Here is a 23,606-nt window from a genome sequence, read left to right as displayed (position 1 = left end):
ATGTGAACATTAACTAAAAATAAATGGTCGGGGCATAGAATTGTTGTGGCCAGCTCTAAAAATATCTTTTTTTTTTTTTTTTTTACTTCCTCACTCCTCCGTCTCAGTCACAAAGGGTTTAAACAGGGTCACAGATGCAGAAAGCTCAAAATACACACTGAACAGGCAAAAGACACCCAAATACCGAAAGTATGTAAATATTGACTTTTTATTGGAGTGTACAATGTGAGAGTTCATTACATGCCCATTGGCGTCCATAACACCTTTTTCACTGAGTTACTGACAGAAGCTAACATGAGCAAAAAAAAACCAACAAAAAACATGGCCGAGTTTGTCCTTTCCAAGCAGTTAAGACTGTGGCTGGAACCCAAAGACTGCCTGATACCAGTAAGCAGAAGAAACGATGGAAACGAAATGACTTCTCTACACGTTTGAGAACATTTCCTCATTTGGATATTTGTCACAGAGAATCACCGTGTTGGGTATGATGGCAAATTTAATATCCAACATCTAGACTGCTAAAGTTTAGGCCTAAAAAGCTACGTGTATGCAAGTAGAGGCGTTGAAGAAATGTCTTATTCTCAGGATTAAAACAAACAAAATGCACTCTTAAGTCAAAAACTTTTTTTTTTTTTTTTAGTTTCAGTGTAGCAAACAGCTACCAGAGGAACAAAAGCAGCACTTAATGGCTCTGTTACCTTTCAAAATAGATATTTAAAGCAAGCCAATACAATCTTATGAGAGGATAAACCCCATTTTTTAAAGTTACCGAAGCTTTTCTCTTAGCCTGTGAGCGTACAGCTAGCTTTAGATTTACAGACTCAAGAAAAGTTCAATTTTCTACCAATGGTATTCTTAAAATGCTTAATCCTTATCTTAACCATTACTAAAGCCCAGAATCAGAGAGGATATGTCGGCTAACATAAGATTTTAGTAAATCAGCTATTGTTTGACAATACAGAGTCGATCTAACGATGAAAAAAATGAATCGACGTGGTTAGTAACTTTGGACTTTTTGGAAAACAAAGATATGACCAAAGTCTACTATTGCCTACGAATTTTCCTATTTTGCTGTTTTTAGAAAAAAAAAAAAAAAACCATGCCATTGCATTTATTTATCACAACAAAAACTGATTTTTTTTTTTTATGCATAATTTCAGGAAGATTTTGAAAGCAATGTCCTCCCAAAAGGAAAGTATTTCAGGAAAATGTTACATAACAGTCAGCAGCCACTTTATTAAGGTATACAGTTTTGACTACATCTATTAAAACTATTCAGACTGTAGTCCGCAGTAATGCTCAACTGTATCGGATACATCTTCCACTACGGCGCAGTAGTGTACCTAATAAAATGGCCAACAGGTGTGTGTGTGTGTGTAAACAGTTGTTTGCATTATATCACCCAGTCTGAGATCATACAACATGTATTAGTTTAAACCACATTGATACTCCTTTGAAAAATGCCATGATTATATATATATAATTCCCTATAATGTCAGCTTTAATTTCCACAACAGGGAGAGAGAGAGAGAGAGAGAGAGAGAGAGAGAGAGAGAGAAAAAAAAAGTTTCTCCCTGCTGTTTCTGTGCAGTAACTGAGCATATGGACCCATTGTGAGCATCCGGGTGTGTGAAACTAAAATGACTTTATTCCTGATTCCAACAAACAGGCCTCTGTTAACAGTCTGCTTGTCGCTTAAAAAAAAAAAAAAAAAGGAAAAGCAAACAAAAAAAGGACAAATCAATTGAATCTGTAGTGTGACAGTGAAATGAAAATGAAATTCAGCAAAAAAAAAAAAAAAAAAAACAGGGGCAACACTGGATTACCTGCTTTTGTGTACAGATGGTAGTGTTGAACGTTAATGGTGAAAAACGCTTAGTCCCGAGTGTGTTGTCTCATTATTTAAAGCATGTGTGTGTGCGCGCGCGCGCGCGTGTGTGTGTGTGTGTTTCGTAATGCCGCAGACCTGCAAAATGTCCTGTATTCATGCAGCGAGTCTTCCTCTCTTGATCTGTGCAAAAATATAAGAGACTCAAAAAATTCTGGAGCAAATTTACAGTCCACAGCAAATGAAGTCCAGAGAGAGCGCTTCTTCTTCTTTGTCCTTAAGAAAATATGGGTGCTAAACTAGAGTCATTTGAATACGTAAAAATAAACTACAGAGCATTAGGATATGAAAATAGTTAATTATTTTACCTCCTGTCCAACAAGGATGACACAATTAACACAATTAGTTAAAGAGTTGTGGCAACTTGTTCTGTCTTCGATCACTGACCCTCACACGCGACCAAAAAAAAAAAAACAAAAAAACAAAAAAACACTGGAGAGACGATTTGAAATTGCATGTGAACGTGAGGAGTGGGAAGACGGGAGGCAACATGTGTGACGAGAGGCAGCGGAGACGAAATATGGCCGAGTAGTGACAGATGGAGGTGATAAACAGAGTGGATGGAGAAGGAGGAGGGGGGGGGGGGGGGGGAGGCGTGGGTGGAGGAGAAAGAGACACGGTGATGGAGGGAAGGGGAAAAAAACAAAACAAAAACAGAAGCACAAATTACAGATAAAAGGAAAGACGAAGCGATCGGTGGCGGAGAGACGGAGCGAAGACCAAAGAGAAAGAAGCAACAACCGAAGATGAAAAAAAAAAAAAAGACAAACATTTACAGAATGAGGTATTGCACAGAATTAAAAAAAAAAGCATAAAGGCAACAAAAATATACAGCAAAAACAGAACATTTACACTTAGAATTTTGAAATTAAAGATTTTTTTTGTTTGTTTGTTTTTTTTTTTTTTAGACAGACAAGAACATCGTTTTAGTGTCATGACCATCCGGGGGATCTGGAGGGCGGAGCTAATCCTCCCATTCGTCTTCATCGTCAAAGTCCTCGTCGTCGTCGTCGTCATCATCCTCATCTGCGAAAAGAAGTAGACATTCATGGGAAATAAAGCGGCAGGAAAAAAATTCGACTTGTCTTACTCGAAGGAGGATGTTTGAGACCAATCAGGAAGTGGTGAAAGTTCAGCTTAAAAAAAAAAAAAAAAAGTGACTTTAAATAGCGACTGACTTTAAATGACATAATGTCTGGAGGCTGGCTGGACTTCTCCAAACAATTTAAACTCCTCAGACGGCAGACGACCCTTTAATTAAATCACCCAGAAACGCCTCTCCAGAGTTCTACACCTCAAACTGAGCCTGTTTGAGTTCAACGACCTTCATTACTTTAAAGGACGATTTCAGAGGAACGTCACTGAATTCATTTATTCATCAGACTTCAATGTGCTAAAACGAAGCAATTCTTCAATAAACCGGGGTAACGTGGCTGATTCGTGTCCCTGCTTTGTGTTTACCTGAAGAATGAATGGCTCGGCTCCTTTTTTGCATCACCTCCATCAGCGCTCCCACGATGCCCGCCGAGGGGGCCGGCGCCGCCGGCGCGTCGGTGTTATCTTCCCTCTGCGAAGACAAGGAGGAGCCGTTAAAGCGCCGCCGGTCTGCCCAGCCGGAGGAGAGACGAACGGTGCGGCGGTGGGGTGTTTACAGGTTTGAGCTGGATGCCCTGTCGGATCTGGTCGAGGAGCGCGTCCCGCCCGGTGGAGGACACCGGCCGGTCCTTCTGCTCCACCTTCTTCAGCTGCGTCCCCTCCCGGATCTGGCTCAGAAGGGCCGACTTCCCAGACGAGGGCGGGCCGCCGTCCCCTCCGTTAGCCTCCAAGGGCGGGGGAGCGGGAGGCGGGGGCCCCGGCGGCGGGGGAGGAGGGGGAGGGGGGGCGGGCACGCCGAAACCGGACGGGACGGCGGGGGGCGGAGGGGGTGGCGGCGGTGCCGCCGCCACTGGGAAGGAGGCGTGCGCCGGCGGAGGCGGCAGTGGGAGGGAGCCTCGGCTGGGCGGGGGAGGCGGGGGTGCGGACATGCCCGGCCGGGACGGCGGGGGAGGCGGCGGCGCGGAGACGGGCGCCCGGGAGGGGGGCGGCGGCGGCGGCATGCCTCGCCCGCGGGCGGGGGGAGGGGGAGGCGGGGCCGAGCCGTGGTGCGGCGGCGGCGGCGGCGGCGGAGGGCCGCTTCTGGATGGAGGTGGAGGAGGAGCTGCGGGGCGAGAGGACAAACAAGAGTCAACAAACATGGTTCAGACTTCACACGGATCAACGTCCTCGTCTCCGTTTCCTCCACTTCACGTCCGCAGACGGTTTCCTCTGGACGCACAGCTGGAGGATCACTCAAGATTTCACTGCATCTCATTCCAAAATGCTTGTAAATCCCCCAATTCTTGCTGCTGCCAAGCCATGCAATTACAGAGTTTCGCCACAGGGGGCAGCCTTCTCAACTGCAACTTGTGTTAATGTTGTTAGAGGAAATCTGATTGAAAAATAAACAACAAAGGCCTGAACTGAGAAAAACGGGACTTCAAAAGCAGATTCCTAATTCGGAAAAGTCAAAAGTGAATCTACAATCTCCTGTCAGGACAATCTGCTTCACTGACATCAAAAGCATCACGTCGCATGCAAAAGAGCCTGAAATGTGATCAACCAGAAGACTACGGGTCTGCACGTTAGGATTGCGACGAGAGTTATGAGGTTTTCAGAATAAATATCGGTTTCGATACGTCTCCAGCTGTCTCAGACGATCAAGTGCAGAAAAAAACAAAAAACGAAAACGAAACAGCAAAGGTTTCACTAGAGAGGTAACTGCAAAGACTTCACACAGCTGGAGTTCATAGGTTTGCTCTACATGCAGTCAGAGGTCACAGCAGGTCATGCATGGAAACCTACCACTCCACCTGGGCGGACCTGAGGATAAAACCACCACACTGGTTAGATTGTCTTTGACTGACAACCGGCCCGTTAAACACATTTGCAACAAGATGAGAGCCCTGCAAAAAAAAAAGACGTCACTCAGGAAGCTGAATGCCGTTCGCGAGGTGATCCACCTTGTCTCCGCAGCTCGTTCTTGACGGCTTCCACGCCTCCCTTCTTCTCGATGAAGTCGTAGATGACCTTGGAGGTCTCCTTGTCTTTCAGCTGGGCCTCAGAGATGCCGCACATATCGAACAGATTCTTCAGCTCCGGGTCCAAGTTGTTCAGCTGAGGAGAAACGGACAGAGACTTGACATTTCAGACATCAAACAATACAATCTAACAATACAGTTTGTTCTTAAATGGGCTGCCCAGGCCAAGCCATATCAATCTTACAACCTTAAACACTCTTTTTAATATACTAAACCTCCAGCTGCAGCCACAAATCCACATGAACATAAAGGCTGTTTTCAGAATCCACATCTTGTAGTCCAAACAAACTCCTCCACTGGCGGCTTTTTTCCCATTTATTAAGCAGTTTTTGCAGAGTATGAGTTCATCCCTGCCCACACACGCGCACACAATCCCCTGCTCTATACGTTGTGTGACTCAGCGCTGCAGCCTGGTTGCACATTGTGCGAGTGAGACGTTAAGAGTTGACTCCAGTCGGAGTGAGAGGCACAGCACAGAAAGGAAAGAAAAGAAAGGCTCGAATGTGAGCTGCCACTTTCCGTGATTACACATCCTGACTAAATCTATATAAAAGAGAGAAGCCAGGATTGCAGTCATGACACTGCCCCCTGGTGGTGTCATGGCTGTGTGACACCAGCGTGTCACATGTTCTCCAAAACAGATATTGAAATCCTTTGAGGATTTTAAAGCTATCTCTCTAGCTTCCACCATGACCGAAGTTATGACTGCAAAAAGTAGAGCAATCATCCTTTTAAACATAGGAAGTTTTAACTTTCACTTTTCAAAGAGGAGATTTGATTTTTATCTCCTGTGGTAAGGATGGAAAAGAGCAGAGGAAGCTTAGCTATTAAGATTATAAAATAAAATTCATCCCTTCATTTTGGAGGATCCGCTCATTTGTGGCTCAGCTTTAGCAGGCTGAGAGTTTGAGATTGGGGGGGGGAGCTTTGCTCAACTGACGTCACCTTCTAAAATCAATCTAAGTCCTTGAAAGCATTAATTTGGGAAACTCACATCATTTGAACTTGTTTTTTTTTCCCTCTCCCTGACCTGTATGATCTCATAGCCATCATCCAGAATCAGGCATAATTACTGATGATGTTTTTTGGGAACGGGTCCATGGATTATGCAGATGCAGGTCGATTCTCCTCCCTCCGAAATCTCCTTGTGTAACGCTGCTGATGACTTGGCCGGGCAGCTCGGCTTTATATTACAAAGCACATCTTACTTTTTTTTTTTTTTAAATCACTGGGCTGCTTGACTGGCAAATGGATCAGTTAAAGAACTGCCTAGAAGTCACACACTGTGAAACATGCAGAGATATTAATATGAGTGTTGTGCTGCTTACATCGAAGCCTGTGTTCGGATCCCATCCTACATGTCCAATGTGCCTGTGGGGGGAAAAAAAGGTCAAAACAGATGTGTTAAGAGGGACTGGTGTGCTGTAGATCATGCTTCACAGACTGACACTAAGAGGGAGATAACATGAAGGTCAATTAGTCGTTTACTATAAATCCAGGGAGAACATCTGTGTTTCTCACTGGGATGTCCCAGCTGTGATATGAGCCTCAGCACAGTGACATCTTTCTGTGTTACTAATCCTCCCTACATATTCCATAGGACAGCACTCGGAGCAAAGTCAGGCTGGATTACTGCCCATTAGGTCAGATTCCGAACCATTTCCTGCCGGGGCTCATAGATAGCTTCTAGGAAAGACTACAAATCTCTTCTGACCTCTGATCTCCAAATCAAAGTTTCTTAGGACTGATCTGGACTCAAGAAAGTCTCATAGTTTGATTTTTACTCGAAGTTTGTCCCAGTCAGGTTTGGAACCACTTCTGTAGGATACTGTGTCCTGTTTCTACATGAAACTGAATGATAACAGTGTTTATGTAAAATCAGAAAATAACTTAAGGCAGAGCAGAAATAAATGCTGGGAAATCTACTGAGGAAAAAGATCAAACCCATTCAGAACTCAGCTCCGGTCAGAGTTTCCTGCAGGGACTCACTGGAAGTTGCTCGGCGTGCCGATGTCTGCCTTGGTCAGCCTCTTCTTCTTCCCTTTGTTCTTCTTCTCCCTCTTGGGGAAGGGAGAGTGCACGATGTTGTTCACCTGGGAGTTGTGGAAACGGTGAATGCTGTTGATCTCCGGGTTTCTGATGTCGACAGTGGCCATGGGCAACGCCGGTCCTGGGAGAAAATAAGAAGACAGAACCACAGTTAATTTACGTGACGGTTCGGTCCTGAAACACAGAAATGACTTGTTCTCATGGAATCTAAAACGATTTCCAAGTTGCAGATAAAAGTATTTAATGAGCTGTATTCCATGACAAGTGACCCTGCTGCAGCTGGACAGAGAAGCACGGGAATTTTCAGGGCCAGCAATGTCGTTTATTTAAATTATGTAATCCGTTATTTAATGACTCCTCCAGCCGGCGTGCTGCACAGAGGGCTGAGAGTGTTGATGAGAAAGAGGCCATTAGATGAGGAGGTCTTCAACGCATGACTGCACATTTCCAAAAAAAACAACAGCGCGCCGATCTCAGCGGGTGCACACACACACACCTCGAGCGCTCTCGCTACACGGGCTTTTCGGGGTTTTGCTGGGTGAGGGCGAGGCCGACCGACTGCGCCGCCTTCTCATCTTGTCCCAAATGCATCTGCCGCCTCGGGCGCCGCAGGCGGCCACGCCCACGTCCAGGAGCACCGAGCCCAGCAGGCCGCGCGAGCGGTCTTCCGTGCAGATGGAGAGGCGAGCGGTGGGGACGGAGAGAGACGGGTACAGTTCATCCTGGGGGAGGACCAGGCAGTGCAGAGACGACAGGCAACTCCCCGGGCCTCCCAGAGTCGCTCCTCCTTCTCCTCCTCCTCCTCCACGCTCGCAGTTGACTTCCTCGGAGGGCGCAGAGAGGAAGGTGGTGCAGAACATCATTGTGGCTGGTGGCTGGACATGAGGGACGCAGTGACGCTGCTTAAGCCCAACAGAGGAAGTCGTTCTGCTGTCCTGGAAGTCGAAGATCCGTCTCCAAGTTGTCCGGAGCAAAACAAAATAACCTCCGCAAGGCCAACTTGCTGATGACCAGACTCCTCATTCACTGCATTAACATCCTCATCGGGGTGGCGGGATGCTTCCTGTCTGGGTCTGGAAGGCGAATGTCCAGCAATGCCATCATAGAAGCGCAGAGCCAGCTCCCGCTCGGTTTACTCATCCTCCGCCTCTACTCCCCACTGTCAGATTATCAAACTTGGATTGGTTTGCTGTTATCGTGTCTCCGCCCACCTCCACTACTACCTCCTCCCCTTCCCCTGCAAAACGACGCAAGCGGATCTAATCCCGGCAAATTATTCTGGATGTGCTGCAGGATTTTACGTAACCATTAAAACCCGTCTATGCCTTAATCCCACAATAATCTCCGGGGTTTGAAAAACATGACGAACGACTGCAGCGAAAGAATGAGTGAGAAAAAAAAACAGGAACAGAGTGATGATAAGAGCCAGGGAGAAGACACTCCAGCATAACAAATTTGTCTGGAGAAGAACCAAGAACCATGAGCATCAGCTAAACACTCGTGTCATGTGCGTTGTTACACCCTCTCCACAGCTGCATGCACACACACACACACAGACGGCCTCTTGACGGTTTAAAACGAGTTTATCTTGTGCCGTCTCAAACAGGCCAGTCCAAACAACACAACATAGCCGCAAAAGCGCTCCATCTGTTTACTCATCAGTGGCGGAATGACGCCACGAAGGGCTCCCCTGCAGGGCGCCGTCACATGACATTATCCCAGATGTAATCACAGACTCAGGATGTCAACGCAGTCAAGTTTCTGTCCCACTGGATTTCAACCATTCTGGCCTAGAACCAAAGTTACACACACCAGAGGAGGAGTTTTTTTTAGACGTTCTCAACCCTAAATTTATGGATTTTCCACATCTTGTTCTTATCTAGAAAACTAAATGAGAGAAAAAAAAAAAAGAAGTATAATGAACAGCAGCTATTTCCTGAGGTCAGACTTCACATAACTCCACATAAAAGCCGTCCATGTTTTTCCAGCTGATGTCCAGAAAATGAGTCGACTCCATTCTTTTTCTTATATGAACAGGAAAGATCGTGCTGGCTCAGCTCTTCACAGCTTTTCTTTGTGTACACTGGACTGTTGGTGTTTTCCACACAAAATACGAAACGCCATGTCGACTGCTAAGTTTCCACCGCGGCCCGGGAAAAGGAATCATCCCCCGGACTCCGCCTCCTTGACGTTCTGAGCAGATGGCGAGAGATGTTTTGCCGGTGCCATCAGGCGCGGGTCTGACTCTGGTTTTACACTTGTCATACTTTTTGAAGAGAACAGTGGAGGGAAAAACGTACCATTGACAGGGTCGCGTCTCTTCTCTGTGAACACAAACAAATTAACATTGTTATAAGTCTGCGCTGCGTGAGTGACGGGCGGCGTGTGTTAATGAGAAGAGGAGGAGTGCGGCAGGGCGCAGAGGGACGGAGGGAGGAGTTGGTTTGCGTTGTGAGGGAAGAACTTGGCGGGATCGTGTGCGAGCTGCACAGACTGAAGCGTTGTTCAGAAGAAATGTTGCCGAGCAAACGGTTAGTGTATTGAGCAGACGGGAAGCACACACACATACACCGCACATACACTGACAAGTCTAAAAGACAGTACACATAACCTTCTGTCTGTATGGTCTCATTATACAAAGAATAAAAACATCAGAAGTGAACTAATGCAGTAAAGTTAGAATTACTAATGTAAGGGTTATAAACACACACACACACACACACACACACACACACATATCCACACACTTCCAAACACTCAGCGTTTCGGTTTTCCAGTTTAGAAGCCTTGTCGACGAGATTAGGCAGCCGATGCGGAGGGCTGAGAGGGAAAGAGGGCGGCGAGCGGTCCATCGGAAAGGTCAGGAAATGATCCGCAGAAGGAGGAGACCGGCGGCTTCAATCAAGAAGATGATGACGAGAAAAAGTCGAGGCACCAGGAGCAATAAGGAGTGTGCCTGTTTTCAATCTGCTGCTCACAAATCATTTGTATCACGCATTCTGAACGCTTCCGCGGCACTTTGCTTTGTGCATGGGGAAAGCTGCAGGATGTTCCACTTCTGACTGAACAAGTTCAACTATTTTGAAGCAGGTTTGAGGAAGAAGAAGAAAAAAAACTTGCAAGGCGTCGCCTCACACAAATCATCAGAGTTAGCAAAAGTTCTCAAATTCCTTACTTATTTAGATAGATGGATGATTGACTCGAAATACTTGTAAAAGTCCTGATTTAACTTCTTTACTGAGTCAACGTCAGCACCTGAACTTAAAAACTGAAAGACAAGACTTTTTAAAGTTGAATTAAACCTTTTTTTTTTAGCCTCCTGGAAGCTAAAATAAGTAATGATCCAGTTTTAAAAAAGCCGAGAGAGAATAATAACATACTGAAGTGAAAATCTAGTAAAGCGCCTCTGGAAACCATTAGAATAAGTCTTTACAAGCCACCCCTGAAGATGTTGGACTTCTGAGGCAAATCAGTTTCTTTTGCACATTTCAGACCTGAAACTGCAGCACCCCCATTGGGCCAGTCGGCATAACGTTTCTAAAAGACATGGTGCAATGCTGTAGTGGATCGTTTCAGTGACGTTTGCTTTCATATAAAGATTCAGAAGGTCTCGGTCTAGATTTCTTGAAAGACAGGACAGGAGGAGATTTGCTGTAAGTCAGGACAGGAACAACAGAGATGGGTAACAGAGCCAGGCAAAAAAAAAAAAAAGAGAAAAAAAAAAAGAAAGAAAATGGACGGCTATAGGAAGCTTGTAAAAGGAGGACGTCCTCTTATATTCAGACCAATGCGGTACTTCCTACATCAATTATGACCTTTGTTTTTTTTTTTTTGGCCAGCTCTGTAACCCGTCGGTGACGTAAACTGACGCGATCAGAAATCAGATGTATCTTGTGCTTCGTCTGACTGCACTCTTTGAGCAGTTCTTTCAAAACACAAGGTAATCAATTCCTGATCGTGCCGCTTCATGTCCGCGGGGTGAGTCAGTAGCTAAGGTCTCTGGGTGTGTTAGCAGCCGGTACCGGTTTTCCTCTGTCTTCTTCCCAGCAGCTCTGATAGCTGGCCCTGGAAACGCTTCGATTCCTCTTCATGGGCGAAGTTCAGACCCACTTGACACGTCTGTCAACACAGAGCAGCACAAAATGCAATTCGTTACTCTACTCGAGAGTCATCAACAAACTCATTTAATAACATTTCGTGACAGATTTTCCAGACTGATGTCCTTGAAGTGTCCACAGAGAACGCTCAGCAGCCCTGCATACCTCATGGTCTGCTTCAGTCTGAGCTGCTCTGTCCAGCAGCAACATGTTTGCTCCCAAAACAAAGGGGCTTCTAGATACGACACCGAGCTACGACTCGACTGGAAAAGTAGTTGGATTGTGGAATCCAAACCTGGAAGCTGTTTTGTCTCAGATCATTATTCCAAAGACAGTTTCTCCGAGTCGTGTTCACTGCTGAACTGTGACTAATGTCGACATGTTTTCACAAGCATGTACATAAATGGTGAACCGAAACTCATTTAATCTGGTAAATTCTAATCCTACAAACTGGATCCTGAAAGGACAAAGCGTCCCGATTGATCTATTATGAATCGGTGAGTGTGCTTATGAAATGACAGGAGCTCTTTGTCTGATTGAAGGAACAGAGTCACGCCTTACAAAAGAGGTTGCGGATTCATGACCCAGTGAAATGTACAATGTGCCAACGCAGAGACGTTTTGACGGTTTTAATTTTGATTCACGTCCTTCAGGACATCTTAATCTAAAGAGCTAATTCTGCAAGCTTCATGGGGACTCGTAACTGTTTTTTAAAATATCTTTTAGTATTAAATATGCTGTGGTTGTTGCACCTGTAATGGCATTTGAAATGAGACCTCATTGCGCCAGATTACTTAATAGAGAACACAACTCAAGAGGAGTTTTTTTAATGTATCACTGACTTCAACATTGTTCTTCATAATCCTTTCTCTACTCTCGAACTACATTAATTTGAAGACAAACAAATTAGCAAGTAAACTTTCTTGAATCATTGAAAGAAAAGAAAAGAAATGCAAGAAGTTGCGAAGAGGGAGAACTTACATCTCCAGCAAACGTGATGAAGTAGGGTCTAGGAGTGGAGGTGCTGAAGTTGTTGTAGAGCTCCTGTTCAAACATCATCCTGCCATCCTGAGAGAGAGAGGGAGAGAGAGAGAGAGAGCAAGAAAGTGTTTAACAATAGCTCAGAGCTATAAAAACATATAATGTCTTCTTACACTTAATTAAGGTAAACCAGCACTCACATTAACTGCAGTCTTGTAGGATTTATGATGTGGATGAACCACTAAGATGTCGATCTACATAAAGCGTCGCTCCCCGGTGTGTGTGTGCCTACCTTGATGTCAAGAACCCTGATGAAGTAGGAGCGCTGAGGGTTGTCTTTGACCAGACAGGCCACCCCGCAGCATCGCTTGTTCCAGCTGGAGTTCCTGTCTGCTGTGAACACCTGGACCACGGCCGAGGACAACGACTGCAGGGAGGGACAGGGGAAAAGGGTTAGATATGTCCAGACCACAAAACCACATGGGATTGACTCAAACAATGAGCAAAGTTAAAAAAATAAATTATTTTAAGGATCATAAACAAAATTCTGGACAAGTCAATAACACATTAAATTGGCTCATACTTCCTGTGCTGATGACACCAGTAGGGGGAAGCAGAGTGGCTGTCACGTGCAGCAGACGGCCGCTTTGCTTCAGAGCCAGACTCAGCAAATGGTGTTAAATGAAATGTGTCAATGTGTTTTTTGTTTTCTTTTCAACACTTTTAGAAGAATTCACCATATTCATTTAGAGCAGGTTGTCAAACATACGGTTTAAGGGCAGAAAGTGGCCTGCCAGAGTGTCTAATCCAGCAAAGTGGAAAGGATTATTAGCACCAAATCTATACTTCAAGGACAGTATTTGGGAAGAAAAGAAAAAAGTTTTCTTAAGGTTTCAGAAATCATACGTCTTAAGGAGCTGAAGAGAAACACCAGAAAGATTTTTAAAGAATATTTTTCAATGCAACATTTGATAAGAAAATATGGGCATCATTTCATTGTGTTTGACAGGAAGAGTCATTCTTTTTTCAACGTTATGCCAACTTCATTTTCCTTCAGGCCTGTTGGGATTTTCTGAAAAGATCTCAATAAAACATTTATTTGAAGGGTTATTATGCACTCTATGCTGCTCCTGATCTACGATTTCACACCCTTTACCCAATCTGATACTACTGCCACACGATGCTGCGCTCTGTTCCACACTCAAGTTAAACCTTTCACCAGACAAACTCAAACTTGAAAGTAAGAGCGAGGCGAGAAGTCAGTGGCTGTTGAATTGGTGGAGAATGCACGCACACCTTCGTGTTGACTAAACACAAAGTGCCACACAATACTGACGGGGAGCGCGAACACATAACACCTTAATGACATAATGGCAGGGGAGCTGCAGCTCCGCAGTTATTGCTAAGTCAATCATTGACAAGTGTTCTACAAGAAATCTGACGGCAGCAGGACGCAAGTCCTCTTCAGTGAAACAAAGCAGGCGATCAAGAAGAAACAAAAACTGAGTTAGAGAAGACGAGCTACACCGTGGCGAAGTCTGCAAATGCAGCCACATCTTGTAACAATTAACACACTTTTTTCTTTTTTAAAAATGAATTACTGGTGAACACACACATTTCTCTGAAGATGGGGACTGCAGACATGTTAAAAACACACCCGCACCGCACTAAAAGTCCTGAGACCAGACCAGCTTCCACATGTTTCGGCGGGGTTTCTGCCGCACTGACAGGTCAGAGTTCACCGTCATTAACACACATTGCATGGAAGCAGAGGCAGGATGGGAGGAAATTCCTGCTGAGGCTTCTGGGATTTTTTTCAACTTTACATAATTCCAGGAATTACTGTGTATTTGAACACAACGTACAGTACGAAGGTGTATCAGGTGTAAATGTGTTGTTTAGGGTCTGAGGGAATAGATAGCCATTTCCACTTATGAGTGTGAGAAATGTCAGCGTTACTGTGATACAATTTCACCTTCTCCCATGTGTATAGCTATAGATCGCAATGCTTTGTGTCACTAATGGGTCATTCAAACTATTCATGTTACATCTGCCTCTAAAGGGAGTGTTTTGTGTGCTGCTATTCCAAAGTCCAATGGGTAGCATCAAGGTTGTCTTTTTACTTTTTGGCTATTGGCTATGTTTTCACACATTTGTCTCGTGCTTGTTTCTATTCTGGCACACCAAAGACAGCCAAGACAAAATCAAAGAGAGCAGAAAAAAAAAAAAGATGCAGAAGCGAAGAATGAACTGAGTGAATGAGCGTGCTCGCTAATTGTTAATAGAAACAAGTGAAATCACTGGGCTACCTGGGAGCTGGCGACGGAGATGAATAAAAAAAAAAAAACATCCGGGTCCAGACTGGAAAGGGGCGAAATTAGTCCGAAAGCGATCCGATTTGCGAGGCCTGCACGACTCACTTTGCACTCCTGAACACAGGAGCTCCGACGCTTCCGCACGCACTGACAGCTGAGGTGGAGATTCTTTAAAAGCAGTGCCAGCGACACCCTGGACAGAAGGCGCTGCTCGCCACACCAGGGGGTGATTATGATGGCAGGGACCGGCTGGCTGACACAACACGCCACTCTTTTGATTGAAACCGTCTAAATGGCAGCTATTAGCTGTTTAATAGGCACCAATCTGAGACAGTTGTCGAGACAAAAGGAACTTCAACATCTTATGAAGACTTCTCCTGCACATCTATGTGCATCTTAATTGTTTAGCTAAAGAGCTCAGATATGTGAATCCATGGCAAAAGAATCAACTGTGCTGTCAGATGCATTGTTTTTGCCTGTAATGGAGTCTCTCGGTTCGAGGCCCTATGGTTTCATCTGCCCGTGGAGCTCTGATTGCTCCTGACAGGGTCAAAGGCTGGAGGGAAGTGGAGCTCTGAGTGTGTTTGTGTGCACATGTGTGTGCGTGGTGTCACCACAAACCCAGCAAAAACACAAGCCCGAACAAACCCTTCCTCACGCACTTCTTAAACGTGATCAGCTATTACATCTATAATGACATAAGAGTCAATGAGTCAACCCGGCACAAAGTGTCTGCACACTCACCTGCACAGTTATCACCATTAAGACTCAGCAGTTAAGCCCTTCTCCTTTTCTGAACTCTTAAAGTCCATTTAAGAAGAAGACAAAGTGTCACTTTTGGTGAGGTGTCTTAAATTCACCTGTGGCTGGAAAATCCTCTACTTATGCAATCACAAGATTTTAAAGGACAACAACAAAAGATGGATTAAAAAACTGTGCAACAGCCTGAACTAGCAAAAAAAAAAAAAGATGACATTATAGATCAGGTTCCTATAGTTAGAAGAAGAAAATTAAGTCATTCTCTTCAATGTGAAATATTCATTGTAAAAATGTTTATGCCTGAATTTCCACCAAGAAACACAAAGTAAAAACATACAAAGTGCAAACCCTGACATTTAAGTCAAATTGCGTTTTCGCAATGAAGCGAGTTTCTCTTTATCGTCTTACACTTTCATCTTAAAAGGCTCAAGCTGCAGCGAATTGACAAAATCTCAGAAGACCACTCAGCCCAACAAAGGATGTGCTTCGCCTCTTTGTGGCTAAGAAGGGCTGTGACATTTCAGTAGTGCTCAATTATGTCTCTTTTGCTTTGAATGTCATCCTCAGATCATTTGGTCACCGCATCCCGGCAGAGGTTAAGCATTCGTACACCTCTCCATCAGATCAGTCAGTGGGGTGTGTGTGTGTGTGTGTGTGTGTGTGTGTGTGAGAGAGAGAGAGAGAAAGAGACGAGATTAAATAAAAAGCCAAAGCAGGAGAGATAGAGGTGTTATACAGTGAGAAAAGATATGCCAGATGAGATGAAAAACAGGCTGAAAGATTGGCTGAAATCCACAAGAGAAATTAATGACAGAAAAAAAAAAAAAAAACAGGAACAGATGGTGTAGAAGACGTATGATGGGAGTAAACAGTAGAGAGGAAGAGGAGAAAATTGGGGAGAAAAGCAGGATGTTAAGGAAAAGTGGAGTCATGTTCCCCTTCTGCAGCACAAATCTCCAGAGGAGGCCGACCACGGGACTTCCTGCAGGACGGGACTGCTGATCAGGCAGTCTGCGCACACACACACACACACACACACACACACACACACTCAGCGCGAATTGGACTCTTTCCACCTTTTGCCGTTTCAGACGGTGTTGCTGACAGTGAAAGCAGCTCGAGGAATAGCAATGACTAAGACCACTATGTGTACACATGAACGCTTGTGTCTGCAAAAAAAAAATACTTAATGAAATGTTGAACATCTTTATAGCTTTAAAAAAATAATTTGTCACTGTTTTCACACTACACTCAGCATTTTTCAAACCTTTGACTCTGAAATGTACAATGACTGATGAAATTATTTCAACATGCAGGTAGAAACAGGAACGTTTGGAGCGAGCTTAGGATGGATAATATATAGTAACCTCGCAGAAGCCTGTCGTTCTTCACCACTGAAAGCACATTTTATTTCAGACATATGCACATTCATCAACCAAAAGGTATCTCACCAAACAGTGAATGAAAATATATATAAATGAAATAAATCACATTTTTGGGCAAAATGTGATTTTGCTTGAATATATTACAGACAACAGTGGTGTCAAACATAAGGCATGTGGGCCAAAATCAGCCCGCAAGAGGCTTCAATGCCAAACCACCAAACAAGTTGTAAAACATTAACTAGTGGGTTTGTAAAAACATGTGTAATGTTATTTTTGTTGGGTTTTTTTTTTTTTTAGATATTTCGCTAATTTGCACCAGAAAATAAAATGAAAATTGGGCTTTATGTTGAGACTATAGTAATTTTTTGTACTAATTGGTTTTACAAAAATACATTTTCATCACATGTACTCTGCGAGACAATAAAGAGACACTTCAAAGTTCAAATTAGAAGGTTATTAAGGCACTATTTTACCAGTCTGGCCCACTTGAGGTGAAACTGGGCTGAATGTGGTGCTTGAAGTTATGCGAGTTTGACACACTGGACATTCCGGGTGGATTACTTTCTTTTGATTAACAGCGACATCGACATTTGTTTAAACTGGATTCAGTCAGATTTTCTTCTGCATTGAAACATATATTTCCTTTTTATTGCAAGTCACGGTTTTGGACTCTTTTTAGCAGACAGTAACCAAAGAAATCAAAGACGATGTGATGACAATATTTTCATAATGGAGCCAAAATCCTCCCACTGAAGTAAAATCAGGCAACTCGGACAAACAAAGGAAAACGAAATAGGAAACTAACATCAAAATATTCCTGCTTTGAGGCTGTTCCACTCATGCAGCAAAGTTTGTGCATAAGGAAGAATAAAAATAACAGAATGATTCCATCTTTTTCTGCATAATAAGTACCTTACATAATGTGCAATCAGTGAACCTCTACATCATTGATAGGCATTTTAATTAGATTGGCGAAGGACACACACACACAGTCTCTCCTTGTGTCTCACAAACACACTCCCACATTTTGTCTCTCACTGCATGAAAAGACGTGCACAAACACACAGGAGCGTAGGACTGCCAGGAATGTTCCCGATTCCGCGTCTCTTCTCGCATGCTGCTCGACGACCGGCCCCGGATGCCTGAAGAGCGCCGTCACCGGATTTCTAACAGGTTACACAGCCGGTGGGACACACCTTGAGAGAACCTGTGTGGTCACGTACGGGGGCGGGACCTTTCACTGTATGACCTCATGTGGGCTGTGTCACGGGACGGGACGCGTGGCCTTTCCCAACACACACACACTCAGAAAGAAACCTCAGATACCAACTGCCCGGTTGGGTCGATGTGGTAAGTTCAGCATTACTGACACAAAGAAGGAAGAGAGATCTTTCTGCCACCTTTACTGTTAACAATAACAGGAAATAATGATTGCTATGAGGAAGTCACCTGTTGACAGGAATCATAAAAGAAGTTACACTGAAAGAGCAATCTCAAGTACTGTCTTGGCCAGTGCCAGTTTTGCAACAAATACAAGTGTTTTCTATAAAATGTTGGCATTTTCTGAGATTACGTGGATTTGATTCAAATTTATTGTAAAATTCATGTAAACTCTTATCTGATTACACTGGCACTATCTGACTACGACTGCAATTGAATCCCAGTTTATGATCTGATCAGAGTCCGTGATCTGTGATATAATGTTGCTCCGTGATGCTTTCACTTCAGAGTTTTGACAAAAAAATGGCTTTGGCTAAGCACAACTGGTAGATGAGTAAGACATAGCAACTTCTCCAAGATATACATTGATTCAAAATCAATCTTCTAGGTAAACACCAACAATCACATCAATCTGGTGAGCACTCCACAACACATGGCTGTTTATGCCTGGGTTGGGCAACTCTGGGGATCGAGTGCTGCTGTCCTGCAGGTTTCAGGTCTCTCCCAGTTGCAACACACCTGATTGCAATGAGGGCTCGTTACTGGGCTTCTTTACAAGCTTGATGAAGATGTCAACATCGAACTGAGGTGTGCTGAAGCAGGGAGAGACATAAAACATGGAGGACGTCGGCACTTGAGGCCTAGAGTTGCCTACAAATTGGCTTAAGGTTCAAGTGCCAACTGTGGATTGACTAAATGTTCCATTATGAGCAGCAGCCATTGTCTTTATTGGAAAACACAGGCAAACTTTAATAGTGGTGGCAACATTTATATTGAAAACGCTGTGTTAAATTAATCTAAACGGTATTAATATGAAACTTTTAAAATCACTTTAGGAGCAATATCTTGAGGATAACTGTCTTGGAGGTATCACTTTCTCTGCATTGACTCTACAGCCTCAAATTTTGTTCCATTTAATGACATTTATAATCTGGGTGCAAAGTTACAAACCTCGGACGAGGGTGAGCCACAGCAGAAATGTAAGACATCTATTGATCCTATTGTCCTGAATCTTCCCATGAGTTCTACTATAGTGAAGTGAGTGTTACTGAAGCATTATGGGGGGAATTCGGGAAGTTGCTCTGGGTTTGAAATGAGAAAATACAGAGGACTGGACACTATTCTTTAATAACGGCTACTGAATGCCATGATGCAACGGTCTTTTCAAAGGTCATGTGAGCCTAATCTTTATCCCCACTCTATTACATTGACCTAATCTGAACTTTGCTCAAAGGAAATACGGGGGAAATACATTTCAGCATATGATGACAACAACTGAAACATTTTGATAGGGGGTATATTGACTTTATCATGATGAAAAAAAGTAAAAGCTCAACCAAACAAAAGAGCTCACGTTTGCTTTTGTTTACCATCAAAACTGTAAAGAAGTGGTGTCAAACATACCCACAAAAGGCTCCAACATGGCCCACCAAGCCACCAAACTAACTATGAAAATATCAAAGAAATGTGATTTTTTTCAAAAAGCAAATTTCTTAAGAGTACCAGACCCAACACACCACTGAGACCGGTGCTCGTAAACCAGTATTAGCTTAAAGCTATTCTGTCTGAGTTTGTAAAAGCATGCATAATGCAACAGTTTTTATGGATATTTCACTGTATTTTGCTCAGTGGGGTATTGTTAAAATAGGGTTTCATGGTAAGATTGCATACTATCCACCACAACAAATAAAAACGTTATCATTAAAGTTTAAAGACGTAATGGCACTATTTTATGAGTCTAGCCCACTCAACATGAAATTAAGCTGTATGTGGCCTCTGAACTAAAATGTGTTTGACATCCCTGCTCTAATGCACGTGATTTACTTCTAATTGGCACAAAACCCAGAATGAGTCATCGTGATGAGAGGGTGGAGCTTTGGTTTAGGAAGATGAACACATACATGATGAATACATACATATATGTTCAGTTCAGTTCAATGATGCTTCATTGAACAATAAATGAAGGTTTGAGAAGTCAGACGTTTCAGGATTGTGGGAAATCTTAACATTTCCCAAACATCTGGCTATTCCTGACTTGAAACTTGAGATTGTTCTCAAAACACAACGAGTGTTGGTACATTTGGTGTATGCAGTGTTTACTGGGGATGTCTGATGTAACATTTCCTTTTCCCCCCTCCATATGTTTTGGTGAGACGTGGTGCGAGCTGGGAGCATACAGATGAGTCAGCTGGATGCTAAACACGTTACATAATATCAGACGATCTGTCACTATCGAGTCGTGACATTGCATTGTTGGTTTTGGCTGCAGAGGTGTTCCTCCGCCGCCCTTTTAGTCGGGATTCTGTGACTGGCAGGTCGTGCATTAGCAGGACTTTCTCTGCACATTCTTCTCAGTGTGCACACTTCCCGAAAACAACCAAAAGGTTCAGCCACATTATGTAATGCCCGTGCAAAAATCAGCGCTTAAGCGCTGATGGATTTAGCAGCCCCGACACCCCGGATTGTTAACCCCACTCTGCCAACGCTGGGATCGGCGTGGTGGGGCTAGTGACAGCGGAATTCCAGGATTTCCTTGATGTTATCAAGTGTGTTCAGTTCTCATGTAAAGCCAATACAGATCCAGGCCCCGGGTTTGATTTAAACTTGCTAGTTTTTAGCTAAATGCCCCCGTCCTGAGCGGAGACGCAAGTGTCGCCCCTCTGCCAGCTCTGCCCGGTGCTGCCTCGGCTGTCAAAACAAACCCACCTCTCAAAGTTCAGTCTTCCCAGTCAACACAAACCTCAAACAAAAAACAATGGAGGCCACAAACACACACTACACACCAAAACTCTCCGTCTCAAGTGAGCTGTATTAGCTTCCCCCCTCTTAGCCTGCTAACATAAAACAATTTAATGAGGAGAGAAAAAAAAAACTTACGATGCATTTCCTGCCAAGGTGGTTGAAGAGGATGTCGTTCTCCTGCGGTGTCAGGAGCATGGAGCTGCTATTAGCCTGCCGCCGTGGCGGATGTCCACTCATCCTTTACGATTTAAAGTAATGCACCGACTCGTAACTCGTTAGATGATCCCAAAAGAGACATAAACAATTCCTCGGTCCTCCGTGGCCTGCCTCCGACCCCGCACACCGGCTAGCTCCTATCCCGTCCCTGGGGGTCCACAAGACCACGGGAAAATGCACGACGTCTGGGAATGTAATGCAACGTCCTCCTCCTCCTCAAAATAAGTTCAAAACCGGAGCGACTTGAGCGAAGACGGAAAACGGCGAAAACTTTCCCGGGAAGTCCGTCCGCCAGAGAGCCCGGAGCCAGTTCCATCCAACATGGCAGTGTCGGGACGAGTCCACTTTTAGGGAATAGGGGAGGACGTTTTTCCCAACTCTGTCCCACATAATCACTTCGGCAAAACCAACGCCACAGCAAAGAAATATTGTTTCACATGTAATATTTTGGTTGTTAACACGTCTTGGTGGAATACATGTGAGTAAATTCTTCTTAATAAAATCACCTCTTACAGGACGGCCTCCATGGAGATGGTTTGGTCCTGTCCGCCCGTGGCTTTTATGACAGGAATGTGTGTGAGTGCAGAAAGGGAGGAGATAAGGAATAAAGGTACAAACAGAAGACATCAAGAGAGGAGTTATTGAAGTACGGATTAATGCAAAGCTGAAATGAGTATTTAAAGTGATTTATAAAGCTGATTATGATTGGCCCCCATACTCCCAAAGATTTAAAGTCAGAGATGTAAAAGCTTCACTTAAAAGTTGCAAGCAAGGCCTTGAGTTTTCCATGATGAGGAACATAATCTGAGAAATGCAATGTTTCTTGGACCATGCGAACCCATTTCCTTTCACTGCAATCGACTATAAATAGCACATAAATAAAGCAAAGTAAAATTAAGGCTGCTCCAGTTCCTATACATAGCCTCAGGGGTATGACAGAGAAGAGATTTGATACACAGCCCATACTTGAAGTGTATGTCTCTCTTTGTTTTGTCCAGGGAATCGTTGACAGAAAGATAAGAACAGGATACACCCATATTGTTCCTGTCAAATAGAACAATGTTTGATTGTCCCAACACACTGCAAAATTTACACATCATTGATAATAATCCTCCCCCAAGAGGCTCGGTATTTAAACATGCATTTTTAGACTACAGAAAGGAACCTTGAGCAAGGGCAGCGTGCATAGCTTGTACATATTTTACTAATGCACCTAAGGGTCTGTCTGCTGGTGCAATATGCTCACTTAGGGTCAAAAACAGTGTACTATGCTAAAAAAAAAAAGTTTCATGATTATGTTTTTTAGGATGAGTTCTTCACATTTCAAAGCATGAGATGGCGTTATATCATCTCCAAAAGTAGGCCAGTCTCTGCAGGATGACTTGGAAATGTTTTAAGCATTTGCACTATTTTGGAAGACATTGAGGTGCAGAATGTATTTAAATCTCTTTACAAGCCTTCAACTGCAAAATGATGTAAACACAGACTGTCAGATTGGTATGTAATGCAACTGAATGCTGAATTATCGAGGCACAGTTCATTAAAATTGCATCTGAGCGCTCTATCAGTTTACAATGAAGGAATTTCTTTGAGATTTTCATTGACACACATTTTGTCCTGTATATCTGTGCTGGCCATCAATATTGCACAATGCTTTGTGTTCATCTCAGTTTCAAGGCTTTATGGTTTTTCCTTCATTCATAACAGGCATTTAAAATAGCATGTATGCATATGTGCAAGAGTGTCTCAAACAGTGAGTTAATTAAAGCCACCTGTCCTTCCCCATGGAGTCAACGTGGAAGTTGCGAATGTTCCTGTGTAGCTCACTGAGATGGCCGGTTTACATGTTACAAGTCAGAGATACTGCACATGAGCTAAACACAGCAATCTACATAAGCTTCCCTAAGGGGTTCAGCTGCTTTTTCTACAGTTAAATGAATGAATATCAAGAATACCATGTGTGACAGGCTTTTAATGCAGGACAAATATAAATTTCTCACTTATTAATCTAATTCTGCTTTTGTTAAATATATTCTGTGCTTGTCTTACGAACCTCAGCCAGAACATACACTCTGTATTTTCTGTTGCTCTTCTCCTTGAGGACTACTTACAAGCACTTCCACCTGGTTCAGCCTAAATCCTCTGCTGTGCAACAAGGACTCACCCAACTGGAAAAACTTGACGGGCATGTGCAGGAGCACCTAAAGAAACGTAGCTGTACTCCACCTTGTCTCACTTTAGAATGTGCCAGAGAATATCCCACTTTTATAAGTGGAATGATTAAATGTGAGACGAATAAAGTATTTAGTATCAGTGACTGGGAAAAACAAAAGTGTCAGAGAGGAAAAAAAAAAGAGTATTTCTGATAGAAATAAAGGAGTGTACTGTAGGTGCAGAGCAACAGTCAAACATTTAAGTAGCATTTTAACAAATATGAGGGACAAATATGTCTTTATTTGCTTATTGGTCTCAGTTTCTATGATGATTTTGCGCCATAAAAGAACTTAAGAAATGGTATTATGTAGATAGAACTGAACTGGACACCCACAGCGACATAGTTTTACGGGTCTTAATTTGAATCATTGGTAAATCTGGACTTGAGAGAAATTATTTCTGGA

The 23,606-nt window shown here is 43.6% G+C and overlaps 1 protein-coding gene across 3 annotated transcripts; it reads right to left on the bottom strand.

The window, feature by feature from the left end:
* Nucleotides 1-590: 590 nt before the first annotated feature.
* Nucleotides 591-21,310, bottom strand: waslb (WASP like actin nucleation promoting factor b). 3 transcript variants are annotated; one of them, XM_030113464.1, is made up of 11 exons: nucleotides 20,908-21,310; nucleotides 12,424-12,558; nucleotides 12,132-12,218; nucleotides 11,076-11,172; nucleotides 9,354-9,377; nucleotides 6,994-7,174; nucleotides 6,333-6,375; nucleotides 4,927-5,080; nucleotides 3,541-4,085; nucleotides 3,350-3,455; nucleotides 591-2,914 (listed from the first exon to the last, which is right to left on the bottom strand). In XM_030113464.1, the coding sequence occupies exons 1-11, from the start codon at nucleotides 21,007-21,009 to the stop codon at nucleotides 2,853-2,855; spliced, it is 1,536 nt and encodes a 511-aa protein (XP_029969324.1). In that variant the 5' UTR covers nucleotides 21,010-21,310; the 3' UTR covers nucleotides 591-2,852. The 3 variants fall into 3 exon arrangements, with proteins under 3 accessions (XP_029969324.1, XP_029969325.1, XP_029969326.1); XM_030113465.1 differs by lacking the exon at nucleotides 9,354-9,377; XM_030113466.1 differs by lacking the exons at nucleotides 9,354-9,377; nucleotides 11,076-11,172; nucleotides 12,132-12,218; nucleotides 12,424-12,558; nucleotides 20,908-21,310 and adding an exon at nucleotides 7,550-8,398.
* Nucleotides 21,311-23,606: the final 2,296 nt, after the last annotated feature.

This window comes from Salarias fasciatus, chromosome 17 (assembly GCF_902148845.1).
Source record: "Salarias fasciatus chromosome 17, fSalaFa1.1, whole genome shotgun sequence".
NCBI lineage: Eukaryota > Metazoa > Chordata > Actinopteri > Blenniiformes > Blenniidae > Salarias > Salarias fasciatus.
This window is presented reverse-complemented; position numbering and strand designations above follow the sequence as displayed.